Raw genomic sequence first — 19,137 nt, forward strand, 5'->3', positions numbered from 1 at the left:
CAGCTGTGATTGGCTCCAGCCACCCGCAACCATGAACATGAGCGGTAGGAAATGAATGGATTGTAATACTTGAGAATGTTTTATATTTTTAACATTATTTTTTTGTTGTTGTTATTATTTTTTTTATTAAAGATTTGTCTGCGAGCCAGATGCAGCCATCCAAAGAGCCACATCTGCCCTGGCCAGTTAGCTCAGTGGTAGAGCGTCGGCCTGGCGTGCAGGAGTCCCGGGTTCGATTCCTGGCCAGGGCACACAGGAGAAACACCCATCTGCTTCTCCACCCCTCCTCCTCTCCTTCCTCCCTGTCTCTCTCTTCCCCTCCCACAGCCAAGGCTCCATTGGAGCAAAGTTGGCCTGGGCACTGAGGATGGCTCCATGGCCTCTGCCTCAGGCGCTAGAATGGCTCTGGTCGCAACAGAGCGACGCCCCAGATGGGCAGAGCATCGCCCCCTGGTGGGTGTGCCGGGTGGATCCCGGTTGGGCACATGCGGGAGTCTGTCTGACTGCCTCCCCGTTTCCAACTTCAGAAAAATACAAAAAAAAAAAAAAAAAAAAAGCCACATCTGGCTCACAAGCCATAGGTTCCTGACCCCTACACTACACAGTGCCAAATATATCAGCCAACTCCTGTAACTCGGATGACACACGCCACTCCATGACTTCAGACACGGGGCATACAAGAACAGCCATGGCTAGTGACTGCTCTCTCACTGTTGGGGATTGTCAAAGGGTCTCAATTTAGCCCGTGGACAAAATCTCTGACCAGAAAATTCAAACTGTCACTGAACTTAAGCCGTCAAGGATCTTAAGAAAATTCTTGTTTTATTTATACACATATATGGACTCCTATTTACCTAGATGAAGCAATGATTATGAGAACACATATCTGTTTTCATAAGGGTTTCTACACACTGGAGTGGCTTTAAAAAAGTATTGTCTTATTTATTTATTTATTTATTTATTTATTTATTTTTTAGAGAGACAGAGAGAGAGTCAGAGAGAGGGATAGATAGGGTCAGACAGACAGAAATGGAGAGAGATGAGAAGCATCAATCATCAGTTTTTCATTGTAGCACCTTAGTTGTTCATTGATTACTCTCTCATATGTGCCTTGACCGTGGGGCCACAGCAGACCAAGTGACTCCTTGCTCGAGCTAGCGACCTTGGGTCCAAGCTGGTGAGCCTTGATCAAACCAGATGAGCCCGTGCTCAAGCTGGCGACCTTGGGGTCTTGAACCTGGGTCCTCCGCATCCTAGTCCGATACTCTATCCACTGCGCCACCACCTGGTCAGGCTAAAAAAGTATTGTCTTATATCAATTTTATTTTATACTTTTGAAACAGACAGGGAGAACAGAGGGGGAAAATGTGATTACTTCCCCAACTTTGGGGCCTAGCATGTACAAAATCAGACTTCTCTGATTCAAGGTTCATCCAGACGGCTGGGAAATATCAGCACCCAGGGAAGTCCCGGGAGGACTAGGGAAGGCCACTGCACTCCACCCTACAGAAAGAACTCCGGGTAACCTATCACCGTGCTCTAGCTAAAGCGTATTTTTAAAACTACAAAGAGGGTTTCAATTTAACATTAAAACTTTAAACTAGCATTTCAGCAACAAATTCTGAGCTCATCTCAGAAGCGAAATTAAAGAACTACTGCTCTGGGCCTGACCTGTGGTGGCGCAGTGGATAAAGCGTCGACCTGGAAATGCTGAGGTCGCTGGTTCAAAACCCTGGGCTTGCCTGGTCAAGGCACATATGGGAGTTGATGCTTCCTGCTCCTCCCCCTTCTCTCTCTCTGTCTCTCTCTTCTCTCCCTCTCTCTCTCCTTTCTAAAAAAAAATGAATAAAAAATAAAAAGAACTACTGCTCTGATGTCTGAAAAGTCAAGCTCATTCTCAGCCCCGCCCACTTTCAGGCTTAGGCAGACAGTAAGGTGGTGGCTGCTCCTTGGCAATGCCAGTCACAGTGGTGTCATCATACGGGGGTAATAGCACCGTAGTGTCATTGCTGGTAACATACACCAGTACATCAGAGGAATTCCTGCAGTTGATGTATTGGTAGCAGTTCCAAATACAGCTAATCAAGTAACCCTTGAAAGTCAAGATAATGCAGATAACGAGACGAATAATAAGAACCAAACAGGTAAAATTCACTGACATGATATCATCTTTGTAGGGAAAATCAGGAGCCAGCTGCCATATGTATTCCTGAATGGAGTTTGGATATACAAGCACAGTGACTGCAACCAAGGTGTTCAGGGCAAAATCAAAGATTTGGCAACAGAAGAATGGGATGATCCAGGCAGCATGTTGCTTGTATGCTCCATAAGTAGCCATTGCACATATTAGGATCATGAGAAGAGAAATGGCAATAGCAATGCACATGTTAGCATCATCCATGAACTCAAAGTCAGCTCCCAGTTCAGAACTTGGAAAGTGATACCGATCTGGATCAGCCAGGGTACTCAGCAGAATCGACAGCACCAAGGCACTGATGATCAGGTACTAGACGCCCAGCAGGATGGTGCCAGTGCGGCCGTGGCAGCACAAGCAGCAGTTGTTGGAGTAGAACTGCGTTCAGGGCACGACCATCTTCATCGCTCGGACCGCGGGCGCAGTGGCACTAGTGCAATGCACGAGCGCGCGCTCAAGTTTGCAGGAACCTCGGCCGCATCACTGCAGGCCACCACACGGCTGCTGCTGGCTCCTTCCTCTGCCGCTTCTGTTCCCGCTCCCGCCGCGCTCGCCTGCTCGCCCTCCTGCCCTCGCTTTGCGCCTTCCCCGAAAGCTCAGAGAACCTGAGGCAGCAGGACCCTGCGCTCAGAAGGGAGCGGGTTTTTTTCTTCTTTTTTTGGTATGCGAGAGAGAGAGAGAGAGAGAGAGAGAGAGGAAAGGAGAGAGATGAGAAGCATCAAGTCTTCATTGCAGCATCTTAGTTGTTCATTGATTGCTTTCTCATATGTGCCTTGACCCTGGGGCTCCAGCTGAGCCAGTGACCCCTTGCTCAAGCCAGTGACCATGGGGTCATATTGATAATCCCACACTCAAGCCAGCAACCCCTTTGCTCAAGCCTGCAACCTCGGTGCTTCAAACCTGGGTCCTCAGCATCCCAGGCAGAGGCTCTATCTACTGCTCCACCACCTGGTCAGGCCCATTGATTTCTAAGGCCACCTTACCTAGGATGTGCCAGGGGACCTCTTCCAACTTCCCTTGGATCAAACTTTGGCTCTTAAGACCTCAGCATGAAGCAGAGCCCTGTGCCTCTCATTCATTTGGAAGAAAAGTATTATATATTTGTCAGGGTGTGAGTTAGAAGTGCCTATGGAAATTGTCTCTGGTTCTTGTACTTCTGAGAAAGTTCTAAGCTGGAGATAAAGATCTGGGAGTCATTACTGCGATGGAGGTGGTAGCAGAAGCCACAAGTGTGAATGAGTTGCTTGGGTAGAGTGAGCTGGATGAGAAGAGAATCAAGAATGAAGCCTTGAGAGGACCAAAAGGTAAGGGTCAGGCAGAGAGAGGTGCCTGCAAAGAAGACTGAACAATTGGAGAGCCTGTAGCAAAACTAGGAGAGCAGCTCCACCGAAACTGTGAAGAAACTTCAGAGAAGGAGGGAGGAGCCAGCAGTGTCAAAGGCAGCTGAGAAGTCTTGTAAAATGAGGTCTGAATTAGATTCAACAAGTGGAAAGTCACTGGGGACCTGAGGACTAGCTCCTTCAGTGGTCTGGTTGGAGCAAAAGCAGGTTGAATCGTATGCTACGCTCTGCAGCACAGAAAATGCTGGATACCAAAGAAGAAGCTCTGCCTATGTTAACTGGCTATCCTCACTGCCTTTGCTTCCATTTATGTTGCTCTTAGCAGATACAGCCAAATATTGGGTTGGGGAATAAGTTCGTAGCGTTTTTAACGAAGACTTTTATTTAAACAAAAAACAATAATTATATCAATAAGTTAATCAATTATATATTCGCCGTTGCTGTTTACAACCTCTTCCCACCTCTCGACCAATTTGTTGATGCCGTTCCGCCAAAAATCGCCTGGTCTGGTGTCAAAGAACTTGTTGAGCCAGTTTTTAAGGACCTCTTTGTTATCGAAGGTAACGCCCTTCATATGGTTTGACAGGGAGCGGAAAAGATGGTAATCGGTCGGTGCAAGGTCCGGAGAATACGGCGGATGCTGAAGGACCTCCCATTCGAGCTCTTGGAGTGCGGCTTTGACGACTTGTGCAACATGGGGCCTGGCGTTGTCGTAAAGGAGTATGGTTTGACCATGTCGATCAGGTCTTTTCAGTCGAATAGCCTCATTCACGCGGTGTAGCTGGGCAATGTAGAGCTCCTTGTTGACTGTGGCATTCTTTTCGAGCATTTCCCAGTTCTTCATCGAATTCGGAAGGCCTTCCGCTGCGGCACGTGTCATCGACGTCAAAGTCGCCATTTTTGAACTTTGCAAACCATTTCCATGCTGTAGACTTGCCTATGACACCTTCTCCATACACGTTGCAAATGTCCCGGGCTGCTTCGGCAGCTTTTTGACCTCGATGAAAAGCAAAGAAGAGCAGGTGTCGAAAATGTTGATTTTTGCCTCCTGGGTATTCCATTTCTAAGCCTCAAAACTAATAAAAAATTAAATAACTCAAAAATACAATTAACATAGTTTTGTAGAGCAGAAAGAGTTTTATCGAATGAATACTTACCCTTTGCCAAACAGCAAACAAATCGTTGTAAAATAAAAGAAAATATAAAAACGCTACGAACTTATTCCCCAACCCACAATACATTACTAGTCAAGATCAATACAACTAACTGCCTGACCAGGCGGTGGCGCAGTGGATAGAGTGTCAGACTGGGATATGGAGGACCCAGGTTTGAGACCCCGAGGTCGCCAGCTTGAGCATGGACTCATCTGGTTCCAGCAAGACTCACCAGCTTGAGCCCAAGGTCGCTGGCTCAAGCAAGGGGTTACTCGGTCTGCTGTAGCCCCCTGGTCAAGGCACATATGAGAAATCAATCAATGAACAAGGAAGGAACCACAATGAAGAATCGATGTTTCTCATCTCTCTCCCTTCCTGTCTGTCTGTTCCTATCTGTCCCTCTCTCTGACTCTCCCTGTCTCTGCCACACACACACACACACACACACACACACACACACATATCAATACAACAGTTTGAAATCTATTTTAGTACCATAAAAAATACAAAAGATTTTTCTGGGTTCATATATAGTACTATATCAGTTTACCTTCAGGTTCTGAGTCTGCAAGCTAGTATACACTTTAATTGGTTCAACATTATATAAATTTAGCTTTTCATGGCAATTTTAGTCCTCACCACTAATCCCACTGACAATGACCAGCTGGAGTGAGTAGTAGCCTCAGCCTCCCTGTGCTCTCCACCCTGACACAGTCACCTCCACTTCCTAGCATCGTCTCTGATTTTTCTTTTTTAAAAGATTTTATTTATTCAATTTTCAGAGAGGAGAGAGAGAGAGAGAGAGAGAGAAAGGGAGGAGCAGGAAGCATCAACTCCCATATGTGCCTTGACCAGGCAAGCCCAGGGTATCGAACAGGCGACCTCAGCATTCCAGGTTGAAGCTTTATCCCACTGCACCACCACCGGTCAGGCTGTCTCTGATTTTTCTTACCCTTGGTTAGCTTCACTCATTTGCTTTGTTTTTGTTTTTATAAATGAAAGGTAACTTTATTACTGAAGAAGAGAAAAATGTATACAAAAAGGTCTCGATTCTTTTTCCTCACTCACTGCCTTTTGTAATAAAGTTTGAAATACTAACTTAGAAGATATTTACAAGGATAAATTTTTCTTTTCTTTTTTTTCTTTTTTTTTTTGTATTTTTCTGAAGCTGGAAACGGGGACATAGCCAGACAGACTCCCGCATGCGCCCGACGGGGATCCACCCGCCACGCCCACCAGGGGGTGATGCTCTGCCCATCCGGGGCATTGCTCTGTCGCGACCAGAGCCACTCCAGCGCCTGGGGCAGAGGCCAAGGAGCCATCCCCAGCGCCCGGTGCCATCTTTGCCCCAATGGAACCTAGGCTGCGGGAGGGGAAGAGAGAGACAGAGAGGAAGGAGAGGGGGAGGGGTGGAGAAGCAGATGGGCGCCTCTCCTGTGTGCCCTGGCCGGAACTCGAACCCGGGACTTCCGCACGCCAGGCCGACGCTCCACCACTGAGCCAACCGGCCAGGGCCAATTTTTCTTAACATGTGACCATTTCTTTTTTTTTATATATAAATTTTATTTATTCATTTTTTTAGAGAAGAGAGAGAGAAAGACAGAGAGAGAGAGAGAGAGAGAGAGAGAGAGAAGGTGGGGAGGAGCTGAAAGCATCAACTCCCATATGTGCCTTGACCAGGCAAGCCCAGGGTTTTGAACCGGCGACCTCAGCATTTCCAGGTCGACGCTTTATCCACTGTGCCACCACAGGTCAGGCTAACATGTGACCATTTCTTATGTGGTGGACATTTTTTCATAGAAATCATATACTTTAAATAAATTCTTAGAGTTTACAAGAAACTTAGAACATTGTATTAACAAAAGGCGATATATTTTACTGCAGAATATTATAAAAGCGATACAATTTTGTGGCTCTTAAATGTTTAATTACTTGATTTGAACAGAGGAATTAAAAAAAACCCACACACAACAACTAAGACAGGCCTGGCTTTAAGAATTTTTTGTATTCAATCCGTTCTATTTTCACATCATCTCCAATTAGCTGATACACATAAGGGACAACTGTAGAAGCCTGGATATCCATCAAAACAAATGAAGGAATAATGCTTGTTTCCAAGGCATCATACGCTCCAGTGGCAGAACTAGGGTTAATGTATAATTTATTTTCATGCTCAAATGCTTCAAATTTGTGTGTGTATCCTGAGATAAGAATGTCCACATCAAACTGCCTCTGCAACAGGGCCACGTTGGCCATATCTCCTCATGGAATAAGTTGATGTCCATGCATCAAACCAATTTTGAACTGCCCAACAGTCAACTTTCTGTTCTGGATAATTCAAATTCTCATTGAAGTCTCCTCTTACAAAATGAACATCACCTGCCAGAGTTTTGAGATAGTCATAACTCTCTTTGGTGCAAAGACTTCCAGTGCTCAGGATGTGCTGAATCTTTCCTGGGACCAGCAGTGTTTTTTTGTTTTTTTTAACTTAGCAGGCAAACTGTTGCACCAGTGTGGGATGCGCCCATCTCTTAATACCAACACCAACATCCTGTCACTGGCCTCCGCTCAGTCACCACAACCATCGCGGCCGCCCTCTTCTTTAGACCTAGCTTCACTCATTTGTTCACTGATTTGTTGTTCCCTCTCTCTCTCTTCTCAAAGATTTAATTATTGAGCAAAATAGTCCACATACATTTATACCATGCTTTCACATTTACTTGCAGAGCACCTTCCATCACATCTCACAACACCTGCAAAGAACAGAGTGCAGGAACAGACTCCTTCGGCCGGCGTCCCTGCACGCTACAGCCTCGCAGGCTCGCTCCCGGCTCGCTGGCGTCTGCCGGCAGCTTGGGAGCAGGATTTGGTGTGAGTGACCCCGCAAGGCTTCCTGGGAAATGTTTTGGGTGTGCGTGTTAGAACTACAAATCCCGATAGGCACCGCGCCGCAGCCGCGATTATGGCGCTCTAGTAAATCTGAATCTTGTTTGCCAGTGCCATTGTGAGAGATGCACAAACCTGATTCAGTATTCACAAGAGGCTTTAGGCGAACATGATCGTTCTTCTGCCAAGTGCACACAAACGGACTTGAATTCTGCGGCTTCCTCGTACTCGCTCGATGTGGCGAAACTGCCATTGCTGCACAGTAGCTAGGCGTATAGAGCCTCAGCGTGAGCTTGTGGAATCTGCAGTGCGAAGAAAGACGCCAGGGTTTGGGGGCAAATGCAGACATGGCAGCGGGTGCTGCCTCAGGTGCCGGCGGCCCCGCGTCTGAAGCGGCGGCTTCCGCCGAAGCGCCACTACAGTACAGCCTTCTTCTGCAGCACCTGGTGGGTGACAAGCGTCAGCCCCGGCTCCTGGAGCCCGGAACCCTGGGTGGTATCCCGAGTCCGGTCAAGAGCGAGGAGCAGAAGTTGATCGAGAAGGTGATGGAAAGCTGCGCCTTCAAGGCAGTGGTGGCCTGCGTCGGAGGTGAGGCGAGGCGAGGGGGCCCTTGGGAGGCCGAGGGTTCGGATGGAAGCGGGGTCCTCTGCTAAGAACACCGCGCGCCTGGGAGGCTGGAAGCCTGTGGGTCTCGACCTTGACCTCAGCCCCGCCGCGTTCAGTGAACTCCAGTCACCTTCTCTAGATCCTCTGGAAATTGGGTCAGAGAATCGGTACCGTGGGTCGGGGCCTGGACGTTATAAAAGGGTTGACTTCGCTCATCATTCGTCCATTCACTTTTTAATAATCATTCTTTCAGTTCAGTTGTTACGGAGAGCTGTCACGTGCCAGGCGTAGAGATGGGGTGAGAGACAAGCGCCAGGTTCCCCCGAGGCGAACATTCTCTTGTTGATACGCCGCCGAATGTCTGGCGGGAGGACGAGGCAGGCGTAGGGGACGACAGCAAGGGCAGAGGTCTGATGGGAGCTGGCTTGAGGTTTGAAAACAGAAAGGCCATTGTGGGCCAGTGTGACTAGAAAGCAGCGAGCAAAGGGGAAAGAAGTCTGGACTTGGCGGTTTTGTTTTTTTCTTTTTCTTTTTTAAAACCTTTTGAGACTCTGAGAATGTACAGTGACCTTCCTGTGTGCAGGGTCAAGGGATTGACTACGTTTGCAGGTGAGTTGAAATCTCACTGAGAATGAGAGACAAATACAGTAGACTGCAAATGTGAAGTATAGTAGAAAGAAGAAGGGAGGGTTTTTTTTGGGGGGGGGGGGGGGTTGGAAGGCCACAAGAGGAGGCGAGAAGTGGGGCTGTATCTAGAAGGATTGAAAGAGTGGGGGTGGCTTGACCTGTGGTGGCGCAGTGGATAAAGCGTCGACCTGGAAATGCTGAGGTTGCCGGTTCAAAACCCTGGGCTTGCCTGGTCAAGGCACATATGGGAGTTGATGTTTCCTGCGCCTCCCCCTTCCCTCTCTCCTCTCTCTCTAAAAATGAATAAATAAAAATAAAATAAAAGAAAGAGTGGGGGTGGACAATGAGGAAGAGAAATGCCATTTCAAGTTGTGGTGGAGTGGGGGATTTGGGCTTTTTGGCTATAAGGCATCGGGGCAGTAACTGATGGTTTTTTTAGGAGTTCCCCATGGTCAGGAGATTAACAGTAGTAATGAGCGTGACTCAGGATGGAGTGTGGTTAAGGAAAGTGTGGGTAGGGAGACCACGTAGGAAATTGCTAGGCTGAAGGTTCTTGAGGTATGGACTGGGTCTTTGTTCATCATTGTGCTTGACCCTGATATATCACTTACATTTTTGTTGAAATGAATGAGTCTTTGTAGTGCTCCAGGGTGGAAGTGATAAAGGCCCTAGACTAGGATGATAATTGTAGACATGGAGTTGTAGGGGGAAGCAAAGAAACAGATGGAAATGTCCCTGAGTTTTGTAGCTGGAGTGACTGGCAAGAAGGAGCCATAAGCAAGAAAATGTGGAGGGGGAGGTGCCTATGATTTCATTGAATGTATACGGTTGACTCTAGAACAGCATGGGTTTGCACTGTGTGAGTCCACTTATACGTGGATATTTGTCAATAAATACCTTTACTGTTTTCGATCTTCTATTGGGAGTCCATGGATGTGGTCGGCTTATTGTATGCATTGGTCTATACCATTTTATGTAGGGAACTTGAGCACCTGCAGATTTTGGTATTCATGGGGGGTCCTGGAACCAATCCCCCATAAATACCAAGGGACAACTAAGTTTTTTTAAGGGTAAAAATTTTACTTTTGAGGAATTTCTTGCTGCACATTTTCAAAGAGAGTCACATAAGAAAGCAAAAATGTTATCCTTCTTGCATCATAGAAATAAGAAGGGCATAAAATTTATTTTTAAATCACAACACTTGGAAGTTTAGCACCAGCATCCAAAATGAACAGAAGAGGAAAAAAAAGTATTTACTATATATTTCAGATTTCTTTGTTAGGGTTCTCCCGTGTAGTAGTATTTTTTCAATTCGTATTACCAAAACAGTAAAAACCAGGAAAAAAATACAAACCTCATGGTTACTAAAACTGGGGAGGTTGTTCTTATCTTCTCTGCAGGCATTTCTGGAAAAATTGCTGAAAACATTGGCTGACATTTTCCTTTTGTACCTGTTTCATAAAGAATGATCGTTGCCCTGGTGGGGTAGTTGGGTTGGAGCATCCTCCCAATATGCCAAGGTTGTGGGTTCGATCTCCAGTCAGGGAACATGCAAGAGTCAACCAAAGAATGCATGGGTAGGTAGAGCAACAAAATGATGTTTCCCTCCCTTCCTCCCTCCCTCCTCTGTCTCTAGAATCAATAACAGTAATCATAATCATAAATATTCCAGTGTTCACATCTTGGTTATTAGTCTTCCACTATATTGCTTGGATGTTTCTTTGGTGTTGGTCTGCTTTTTAAAATTTTTTGAATGGTCATTAATTTTATTTTTTGTTTGTTTGTATTTTTCTGAAGTTGGAAACAGGGAGGCAGTCAGACAGACTCCTGCATGCGCCCAACCGGGATCCACCGGCACGCCCACCAGGGGGCGATGCTCTGCCCATCTGGGGCGTTGCTCTGTTGCAACCAGGGCCATTCTAGCGCCTGAGGCAGAGGCCACAGAGCCATCCTCAGTGCCCGGGCCAACTTTGCTCCAATGGGGCCTTGGCTGCGGGAGGGGAAGAGAGAGACAGAGAGGAAGGAGAGAAGCAGATGGGCACTTCTCCTGTGTGCCCTGGCCGGGAATCGAACCCGGGACTCCTGCACGCCAGGCCAACGCTCTACCACTGAGCCAACCAGCCAGGGCCGAATGGTCATTAATTCTTTAGGTCACCTGCTGATGGTGAAGGTGCCTGGGGAACCAGATGTTAGTAAACACTGCTCTCGGCATGGTGGCTGGAGCAGGGTTCTCAGATGGCACTTTACCTGCCTTGGTCTCTGCCGTCTTGTGAAGGAGCATGGTGGGGGTGTGCGATGCTGATAGTTATACGAGCTGTGGTATTCACCGCGAGCAGATGGCAGATTTGGACCATTGGCCGCTTGTTGATTCTCTATGTTCAGCTTCTCCCACAGCTGGGACAGGTTGCAGGTGAAGAGGTCCCCTATGGTACCTTGAATGGTAAGTTGAATTTCGATGAATTGGTCCCTGAAGCTGCACTCCCTCTGGACTCCATTCATCTCGTTTCTCTTTTTTTTTCCTTTTGTACTAAGTCTTCAAAATCTGGTATATGCTCCTCCTCCAGCACATCTCCATTTTTAAAAAATATTTTATTCATTTTTAGAGAGAAAGGGAGAGAGAAGGGAGGAGGAGCAGGAAGCATCAACTCCCATATGTGCCTTGACCAGGCAAGCCCAGGGTTTTGAACTGGCGACCTCAGTGTTCCAGATCAATGCTTTATCCACTGGGCCACCACAGGTCAGGCTTCATCTTCAATCTCACTGGCTGCATTCTGTTGGGATGGTCAAAGGTCTTTCCCACTTGGTAAGGCAGGGACCGCAGTGAGGGCATACTGTCAGCAGCAGCTACTGACTGCTAGCTCCAGAGAACTGCCTGTCAGTGGCGGGGTGTGTGTGTGTGTGTATGTCAGATCACTCTCTGCTGCCCCTCCTTTCCTCCTCCCCAGCGTAATTACAGGGAGGTCCAGGGGATCTGCTGTAGTAGCCAGTAGTAGCCATGTCTGTAACAGCACCACCAGCAGCCCAAGGGCTCCCTTCTGCAGGAGCTCCATCTGGGCCAGTACGTTGGCTGCTTCAGCACCTTCTCTCCTTCACCCACATCGGACTCTTTAGTTATTCCATCTCCTGCACTGCGCAGATATTTCTGTGGGTTGTTCTTGATGCAGTCTGATGTATAAACACATCCTCTTTGGTGTCATTTCAATTTATAAATCTATATCCATTTTGGAGGTTGAACCATTTGACAGTGCCAAGGACTTTGACGATGAGAACTTTTTTCTCTGTTTTCATTCCCTGCGGGAGCTGAAGAGGTGGAGGGGTGCTGTGTCCTCACCACGGTTTCCTGCTACAGGGCTGTGGGCACTGGGGTCCTGAGGGACCATGGGGTGAGCCTGTGGCAGGTGGTGCTGGTGGCCGTGGCCTTGCCTGCCCGGCCCGGTTTATGTCGCCTGTCTTGCTCCGACTCAGGCCCCTCAGTTGCAGTGGTCATGGTGGCTAGGCTCATTCTCAGGGATGCTGGTGCCAATCTCACAGCGGAGGCCCCTGGGGTGGGGGGGTGGGGTCTCAGGACAGAGGCGGCTGGAGTTCTCCCTCTCCAGCTGCACACTCACTTTTGGTCTCTTCGTTCAATCTTACTTGGGACAACTAAGTTTTGGGGGAGTCAAAAATTATACGTGGACTTTTGACTGTGGGGAAACTTGGGACCCCTAACTTGGCATTGTTTAAGGGTCAACTGTATTGATCTTGAGCTGATGAGAAGACATCCACAGGGAAATGTCCAGCAGGCTCAGGTAGGTCAGATATGAACAGCAGTATGGTGTTTGCCATTTGGTAGCTTTGTGACTTTAGGGAAGTTACTTAACCTCTCTGAGCTCAGTTCCCTCAGCTATAGAAAGGAGAGGATAATAGTATCTTTGGTACCTCACAGGATTATTGTGGAGAATAAATGAGGCTCTAACTATAAAGTGTCAGAGTAATTGGCATATGGTACCTACTAAATGACTGTTTTGAATGTCACCATTGTTAAGGGAGTGATGTGCAAAGTTGGTAGCTGAACTCGTGAGAAAGTATAGAGGGACAACAGAGGGTTAGAAACTGAATCTTGAAGAATATTAGAAATGAAATGAAGAAGAAATCCAAGAGGAGACAGAGAAGAATCTGTCAACAAGATAGATCCTGGATTGTATAATGTGGAAACCAGGCAAGTGGAGGGTTTGGGTGGCAAGGGGGGTGGGTGTCCTCTTTACTGGTGGCTACCCAGAAGGTGCTCCTCAAACATGACCCCATTACAGTAATTCAGAAAACATGCTGAAGAAATCCTCATCTCTGTTTGTTTTTAGGATTTGTCTTGGGAGGTGCATTTGGGGTGTTCACCGCTGGCATTGATACCAATGTGGGCTTTGACCCTAAGGATCCTTACCGTACGCCAACAGCAAAAGAAGTTCTTAAAGACATGGGACAGAGAGGAATGTCCTACGCCAAAAATTTTGCCATTGTGGGTGCCATGTTTTCTTGCACGGAGTGTTTGGTAGAATCTGTAAGTGTCTCTGCCTTCTGAGAAGCCTTGCCTGCTGCCATCTTATGACTTCTAAAGAGAAATGCTCTTTTTTAAAAAAGATTTTATTTATTCATTTTAGGGAGGAGAGCGAGAGAAGGGGGTGAGGAGTAGGAAGCATAAACTCTCATATGTGCCTTGACCAGGCAAGCTCAGGGTTTCGAACCAGCGACCTCAGCATTCCAGGTCCATACTTTATCCACTGTACCACCTCAGGAAATGCTCTTAATGTTATTAGAAAGCAGATCAGAAACGTTCAATACTTGATCGTACTTCTGTTAAGTAGCCCCTAACGTCAACTTTTTTTCTGTTAATGATTTGGGCTTGAGCGATTCTTCTTTTGGTAGCCTAGAAGTTGGATAATGATTTTTTTATTATTTTGGTTAATGATGTTATTTTATTTATTTAGTTTTTTGGTTGTCAAATGATCTTTAATTGAAACTTTTTCCTTTGTAGTTTTTAACTGGCTGGCATTCCACTGCACCACTGTTGATGTCATCTATGATATCATGAGGGTGGCAGCTATCAACATTGCAGCCCACAGACTGGGCAGTCCCAGAATTTCTTTAATGGTTCCAGAGAGTTCTATAGCTAAAGATTGGTGTCGCATCTGTCAGGCAGTGTTGACAATCTTATCAAAAGTGATGTTTCTACTGTGCTTAACGTTTTTTTGCTTCTTTCTGTCTCGTTGTTCTCTGAGGGCTTTGATGATCAGAACAGAGGCAGAAGGCACTACCTCAGTCTGGGCCTGTCTGTTCTGAATGGTCAGTTTCACTATAATCTTCAGACCTTTCCAATCACTGGTTGCTTTGGTGATGTAATCACCAACCTTTTTTGGGGACAGGCCCTGGGAGCCAATCTTGGGGGCCAGGGCAGATGTGGCACTGACTTCCCCACCAGTGCACCTCAGCTATAACAACTTTGATCTCATTGGAGTCGAACTTTGGTGGCATGGTGGAGGCTGCTGGTGTCAGATGAACCCGATTCAAGACTACTGAAGAGGCCTGACCAGGCGGTGGTGCAGTGGATGAGCGTCGGACTGGGATGCTGATGACCCAGGTTTGAGACCCCCGAGGTCGCCAGCTTGAGCGCAGGCTCATCTGGTTTGAGCAAAATCTCACCAGCTTGGACCCAAGGTCGCTGGCTTGAGCAAAGGGTCACTCGGTCTGCTGAAGGCCTGTGGTCAAGGCACATATGAGAAAGCAATGAGTGAACAATAAGGTGTTGCAATGCTTAATGAAAAACTAATGATTGATGCTTCTCACCTCTCCGTTCCTGTCTGTCTGTCCCTGTCTATCCCTCTCTGTCTCTGAAAAAAAAAAAAAAGACTACTGAAGAAAGTTTCACCTAAGCCTCCTCCAAGCTGAAAGCCAAAAGACCGCTGGTTAATGACTTTAAACACGAGACTTTTTGGGGAACCCAAGAAGAGGTTTGGATTACTCCTAACAGTGCACTTGGTTTCAGTGCTCTGGCACCACCTGCAGGAAGCATCAGTGAACACATTCAGATTTGAGGAACTATACTTGTGGAATAGAAACAGATTAGGATTCCTTTGGGGAGGGACTAAATTAGCCCTCCCTGTGCTTTTCCCCCTTAATCGTCTTGTCTGGCTTGTGCCTTTGGCCCTAACCTGTACTTCTCCACCCACAGTACCGGGGAAAATCAGATTGGAAGAACAGTGTCATTAGTGGCTGCATCACTGGAGGAGCCATTGGTTTCAGAGGTTAGTAAACAACTCTCGAGTGGTTTTCTTTGTGGCCTTGGACAACATGCTGAAGTCAACATTTCTAAACAGGAGTGTTCCAGGGGCAGCCCAAGGCATATGTGGACACTTGACATTCTTCCCTCCTGAAAAATTAATCATGTTTGCTTCTTATGTGTCAACTCAGTTTTGGAAACTTCAGGGTTTCTTATCTTTGGCATTGTGGACATTTTGGACCAGATAAATCTTTGTGGGCAGAGAGGGGGGGGGGTTGTCCTTGTATTTAAGTATGATAAGCAGCATCCCTGGCCTCTACCAATTAGATTCTAGTAGCACTCCTGGGTTGTGAAAACTGGGTGTCTCTATTTTTTAAAAAAAATTATTTATTCAGCCTGACCAGGCGGTGGCGCAGTGGATAGAGCATCAGACTGGGATGCAGAGGACCCAGGTTCGAGACCCCGAGGTCGCCAGCTTGAGCACGGGCTCATCTGGTTTGAGCAAAAGCCCACCAACTTGAACCCAAGGTCACTGGCTCCAGCAGGGTTACTCGGTCTGCTGAAGGCCCGCGGTCAAGGCACATATGAGAAAGCAATCAATGAACAACTAAGGTGTTGCAACGCACAATGAAAAACTAATGATTGATGCTTCTCATCTCTCTCTGTTCCTGTCTGTCTGCTGTCTGTCCCTATCTATCCCTCTCTCTGACTCACTCTCTCTGTAAAAAAAAAAAAAAAAATTATTCATTCATCTTAGAGAGGAGAGAGAGAGAAGGGAGGAGCAGGAAGCATCAACTCCCATATGTGCCTTAACCAGGCAAGCCCAGGGCTTTGAACCGGCGACCTCAGCATTCCAGGTCAATGTTTTATCCACTGAGCCACCACAGGTCAGGCTGAGTGTCTCTAGATGTTGCCAAATGTCCCCTGGGATGCAGAATTGCTCCCAGGTGAGAACCACTGATAAATCTAGATCTACCTTAGAAAAAAGAACTTCCCCCATGTTAGAAATATGGGAAGAACTTCCTCACAGGAAATAATTCCTGGATTACGTTGATATGCAGGATAGTACGGAAGCATAGCTAGGTCCCATTCAGTCCTGGAAATGCTGACCTTTCAGCTCCATGCACTTCCAGTATTTAGATTTTTTCTTAGTAATACTATACAATTATCAGTTTTAATTTTGTGTATAAGTTATCATGATGTCTTAATGTAGTTGAGGATTCTTAGATTTCTACCCATGTAAAACTGAATGTGGGTATTCTAGAAATGTTGGATTATCAGCTATGAACAAAGAAACCAACCAGTTCCCTGCCACTTCTCCCTACTGGCATTCCCACCAAGAGTGTGAGGTAGGGGTTCCGTGACTTGACTTTCCTCACTGTCTATTGCTGGGCCACTCTCTGTCTGCTGTGCCGTTTCTCATTTTCTGAGAGGCAGGATGATTTGCTATCATTAAAAACCTGCTTTTGCCCCTCAAACAGCCATTTGTGATTTAGAGAGTAACTTTCCCTTTGGTCTTCCCATCGCTCAGCTTTGTCAGGGCCTTTGAGAAGCTCGACTCCCTCCCAGGACTGCTTTGATCACCTTCCCAGGAATTCTTTCCACAAACAAATCAGAGTAACAGGCCATATGCTTTCACTTGATTCCAAAAGCTGGTTTTCTTAACCAGTTTCCTGTCTGTGAGGGGCTATTTTCATGAGACTGGAAATACTAATTCTTTGGAATGAGAAAAGTTAAATGAATGTACAGTTTATTTAAAACACACCAGATTAGATCATGTACATGGCTTCATTGAAGTCTCACAGGTCTCAGATAGGTTGAATGACTCAGAACATGTAAGATGGTTTCCTTGCTTCTGTGGGTATGCAGACTTTGAATGCAGTCTGACTCAGCCTCTGTCACCACAGGTAATGTCATCTGTTTGTTTCACAGCTGGCTTACAGGCGGGAGTCATTGGTTGTGGAGGTTTTGCTGCTTTCTCTGCTGCAATCGATTATTATCTACGATGAAAGGGATTGCTGCCTCCGGGGAAGGAACTGCCAGCCCAGGACCAGAGCTGTCTGTGGAGGGCATCTTCTGCACCCCTCCAGGCACTTGCTTCAGACACTGCTGTGTGAGGATATGCCACGCCAGCCTCTCTTTCCAGCACAATAGGGTCAGTGTTGACTTGTAGAAATCAAGCTCCACAAAGATTCAGTCCTACCCACACCTAGCCCTCTGGTTGTCTGGTGCTGTGGGAACAGAGGGGACTTTACACAGACCCAGGGAGCTGGTCTCCTGTGGCACTCCATGCAGTCATCCATCTCGGATACCAGGGCAGGGCAGAGCAAATTTATGCCTTCCGGCCAATTAAGTCATTTTATTTAGCATTCTGCTGTCCTTGTTTAAAAAATTTATTTATATTACAGTTCAAGTGGTTTGTTTTTATTTTCAAATCCCACAGTTCCCTAAAATGGTGCCAGGTGGCCTAAAGATTGAACATTGAAAAGAGAAACATTGAGAAAGTTCCTTAGAAATCTGCAATTGTTAAGACTGTCAGGGTTTGGAGAGTGGTGTTATCTTCCCCAAGACTGTTACATTGGCCGGGGCCTTCCACTCAAGAAGCCAGCCTAGCCATAGGAATGCCTGCAGTTGAACCACTTCCTGGCTTTATGCTCTGAGCATTGGGCTAGGCCTGGCTCAAGGGCAACAAGTCTCAGCAGGTACTGGGTAAAATCATACATTGTCGAGGGGCTGTTCACCCTTGTTCTCTGCCATGGACAAAACAGCCTTTTACAATTGGGATTTTCCCTGGGTTCTGTTTTACTCTGGTGCTTTGGGGTAAGATGAAGGCTTTTGCTCTTGGAGGCAGGCAGGTAGGCCTGGCAGGGAACATGTAATCCTGGCTGCCTTTAGCCAGGGATAACTTTTTTTTTTCATTCCCCCTTGCCTGCCATCTTCCAGCCCACCCACCTTTAGCCAGAATTCAAAGATTCAGCTGAAATCTCCAGGTGTCCCGAGTGTGTGCATGTGTATGTGAGTGATGTCAAACCCAGCTGGTCACACCTTCCTCTAGCCATGCCTGCTGTTTCCTTTGGAATGAGTGAGCTAGTCCATAGAGCTCATGTCCTTCTATGGTGAATTCTATCTATATAATGCCAGTCTCACAGGCATGAGGCAGCAATGCTACTAGGCTGTCTGGAACATCCTCAGAGGTCTGAGAGCAAATTTAGGATTGTTTTCTACATTGTCCCTAAATAAGTCACCTATAAGCACTTGAGAGCAAGAGCAGATACTCCTACCCGGCACCTGTCAAAGTGCTAAGATGCCCAGCAGCTTCCGCCAGCGTCTAGTGCTCAGGGCCAGATACACGGAACGACCGAACACAAGCCACGCTGCCCTCACGACTGCCTAGGAAAAGATGAGAGCCTGGGCTGTCAATAGCCATTGGTTCAATAAGCAATGCATTGTCCACACTGACTATTCAATCAAAGGGGGAGATGAATAGTTTCCTGTTTTAGATGGCTAAGGAGTCAGTATGACCTCATAAACCAAACACCAATTCTCAGAGACAGCTGTTCCCGATCTCCAGAATAAACAGTGTCCAATAGCCTGGGCTGGTGGGAGCCTGCATTAACTCCACTGGCTCTCCTAGGGGGAGGCTGGGCCCTCTGGGGGATCCAGCCTCTCTGCAAGCAGATTAAGGGCAAAAGCCTGCCCCAAAGAAAAGCCACATCCAAGGGAAATGTAGAGGGGAATTTACATAAAAGCCTCCACTTGAATGGACACATTCCTGCCATCTCTGAGGCATACTGATGGCCAGGTCCCTGGCAGGACATCTGTACTTCATAAAATGGCTGGTGGCTGACCTGGAGGCCTTTGTGAAGAGCAAGGAAAAGACCCCCCCCCCCCCCAACTGCCACAGTCGCTGTGGTCCATAGGGAAGCTCAAGGAGTGTTAACTAGGTAAGTAGATTCCTGGAAACACATCTGGATGCAGCCTGAAGAGTTAAATATTTAGATTGGTGGTCTTCCCGGGGCAGCTGAAAATACAAATGTCCGCACCACAGGGCTGAGTTGTGTGCAAATGTTGGGGTTTTGC

General features: G+C 47.0%; 1 protein-coding gene and 3 pseudogenes across 1 annotated transcript; 1 reads left to right on the forward strand and 3 right to left on the reverse strand.

Annotated features, from left to right (window-relative positions):
- Positions 1-1,863: 1,863 nt before the first annotated feature.
- On the reverse strand, positions 1,864-2,614 carry LOC136393638 (lysosomal-associated transmembrane protein 4B-like; annotated as a pseudogene).
- A 4,048-nt stretch (positions 2,615-6,662) lies between these two features.
- LOC136392288 (vacuolar protein sorting-associated protein 29 pseudogene) lies at positions 6,663-7,514 on the reverse strand (annotated as a pseudogene).
- A 153-nt stretch (positions 7,515-7,667) lies between these two features.
- Positions 7,668-17,464, forward strand: TIMM22 (translocase of inner mitochondrial membrane 22). The gene is made up of 4 exons (XM_066363605.1): positions 7,668-8,162; positions 13,145-13,341; positions 15,010-15,082; positions 16,990-17,464. The coding sequence occupies exons 1-4, from the start codon at positions 7,922-7,924 to the stop codon at positions 17,064-17,066; spliced, it is 588 nt and encodes a 195-aa protein (XP_066219702.1). The 5' UTR covers positions 7,668-7,921; the 3' UTR covers positions 17,067-17,464.
- On the reverse strand, positions 13,473-14,360 carry LOC136393639 (large ribosomal subunit protein uL11-like; annotated as a pseudogene).
- Positions 17,465-19,137: the final 1,673 nt, after the last annotated feature.

Source organism: Saccopteryx leptura, chromosome 2, assembly GCF_036850995.1.
Source record: "Saccopteryx leptura isolate mSacLep1 chromosome 2, mSacLep1_pri_phased_curated, whole genome shotgun sequence".
Classification (NCBI taxonomy): domain Eukaryota; kingdom Metazoa; phylum Chordata; class Mammalia; order Chiroptera; family Emballonuridae; genus Saccopteryx; species Saccopteryx leptura.

Bases quoted from the DNA above. Each gene is read 5' to 3' on its own strand.
- TIMM22 (XM_066363605.1), top strand. From the start codon at position 7,922: ATGGCAGCGGGTGCTGCCTCAGGTGCCGGCGGCCCCGCGTCTGAAGCG. The intron at 13,342-15,009 runs GTAAGTGTCTCT...CTCCACCCACAG, and splicing joins CGGAGTGTTTGGTAGAATCT to TACCGGGGAAAATCAGATTG. The intron at 15,083-16,989 runs GTTAGTAAACAA...TTTGTTTCACAG, and splicing joins AGGAGCCATTGGTTTCAGAG to CTGGCTTACAGGCGGGAGTC.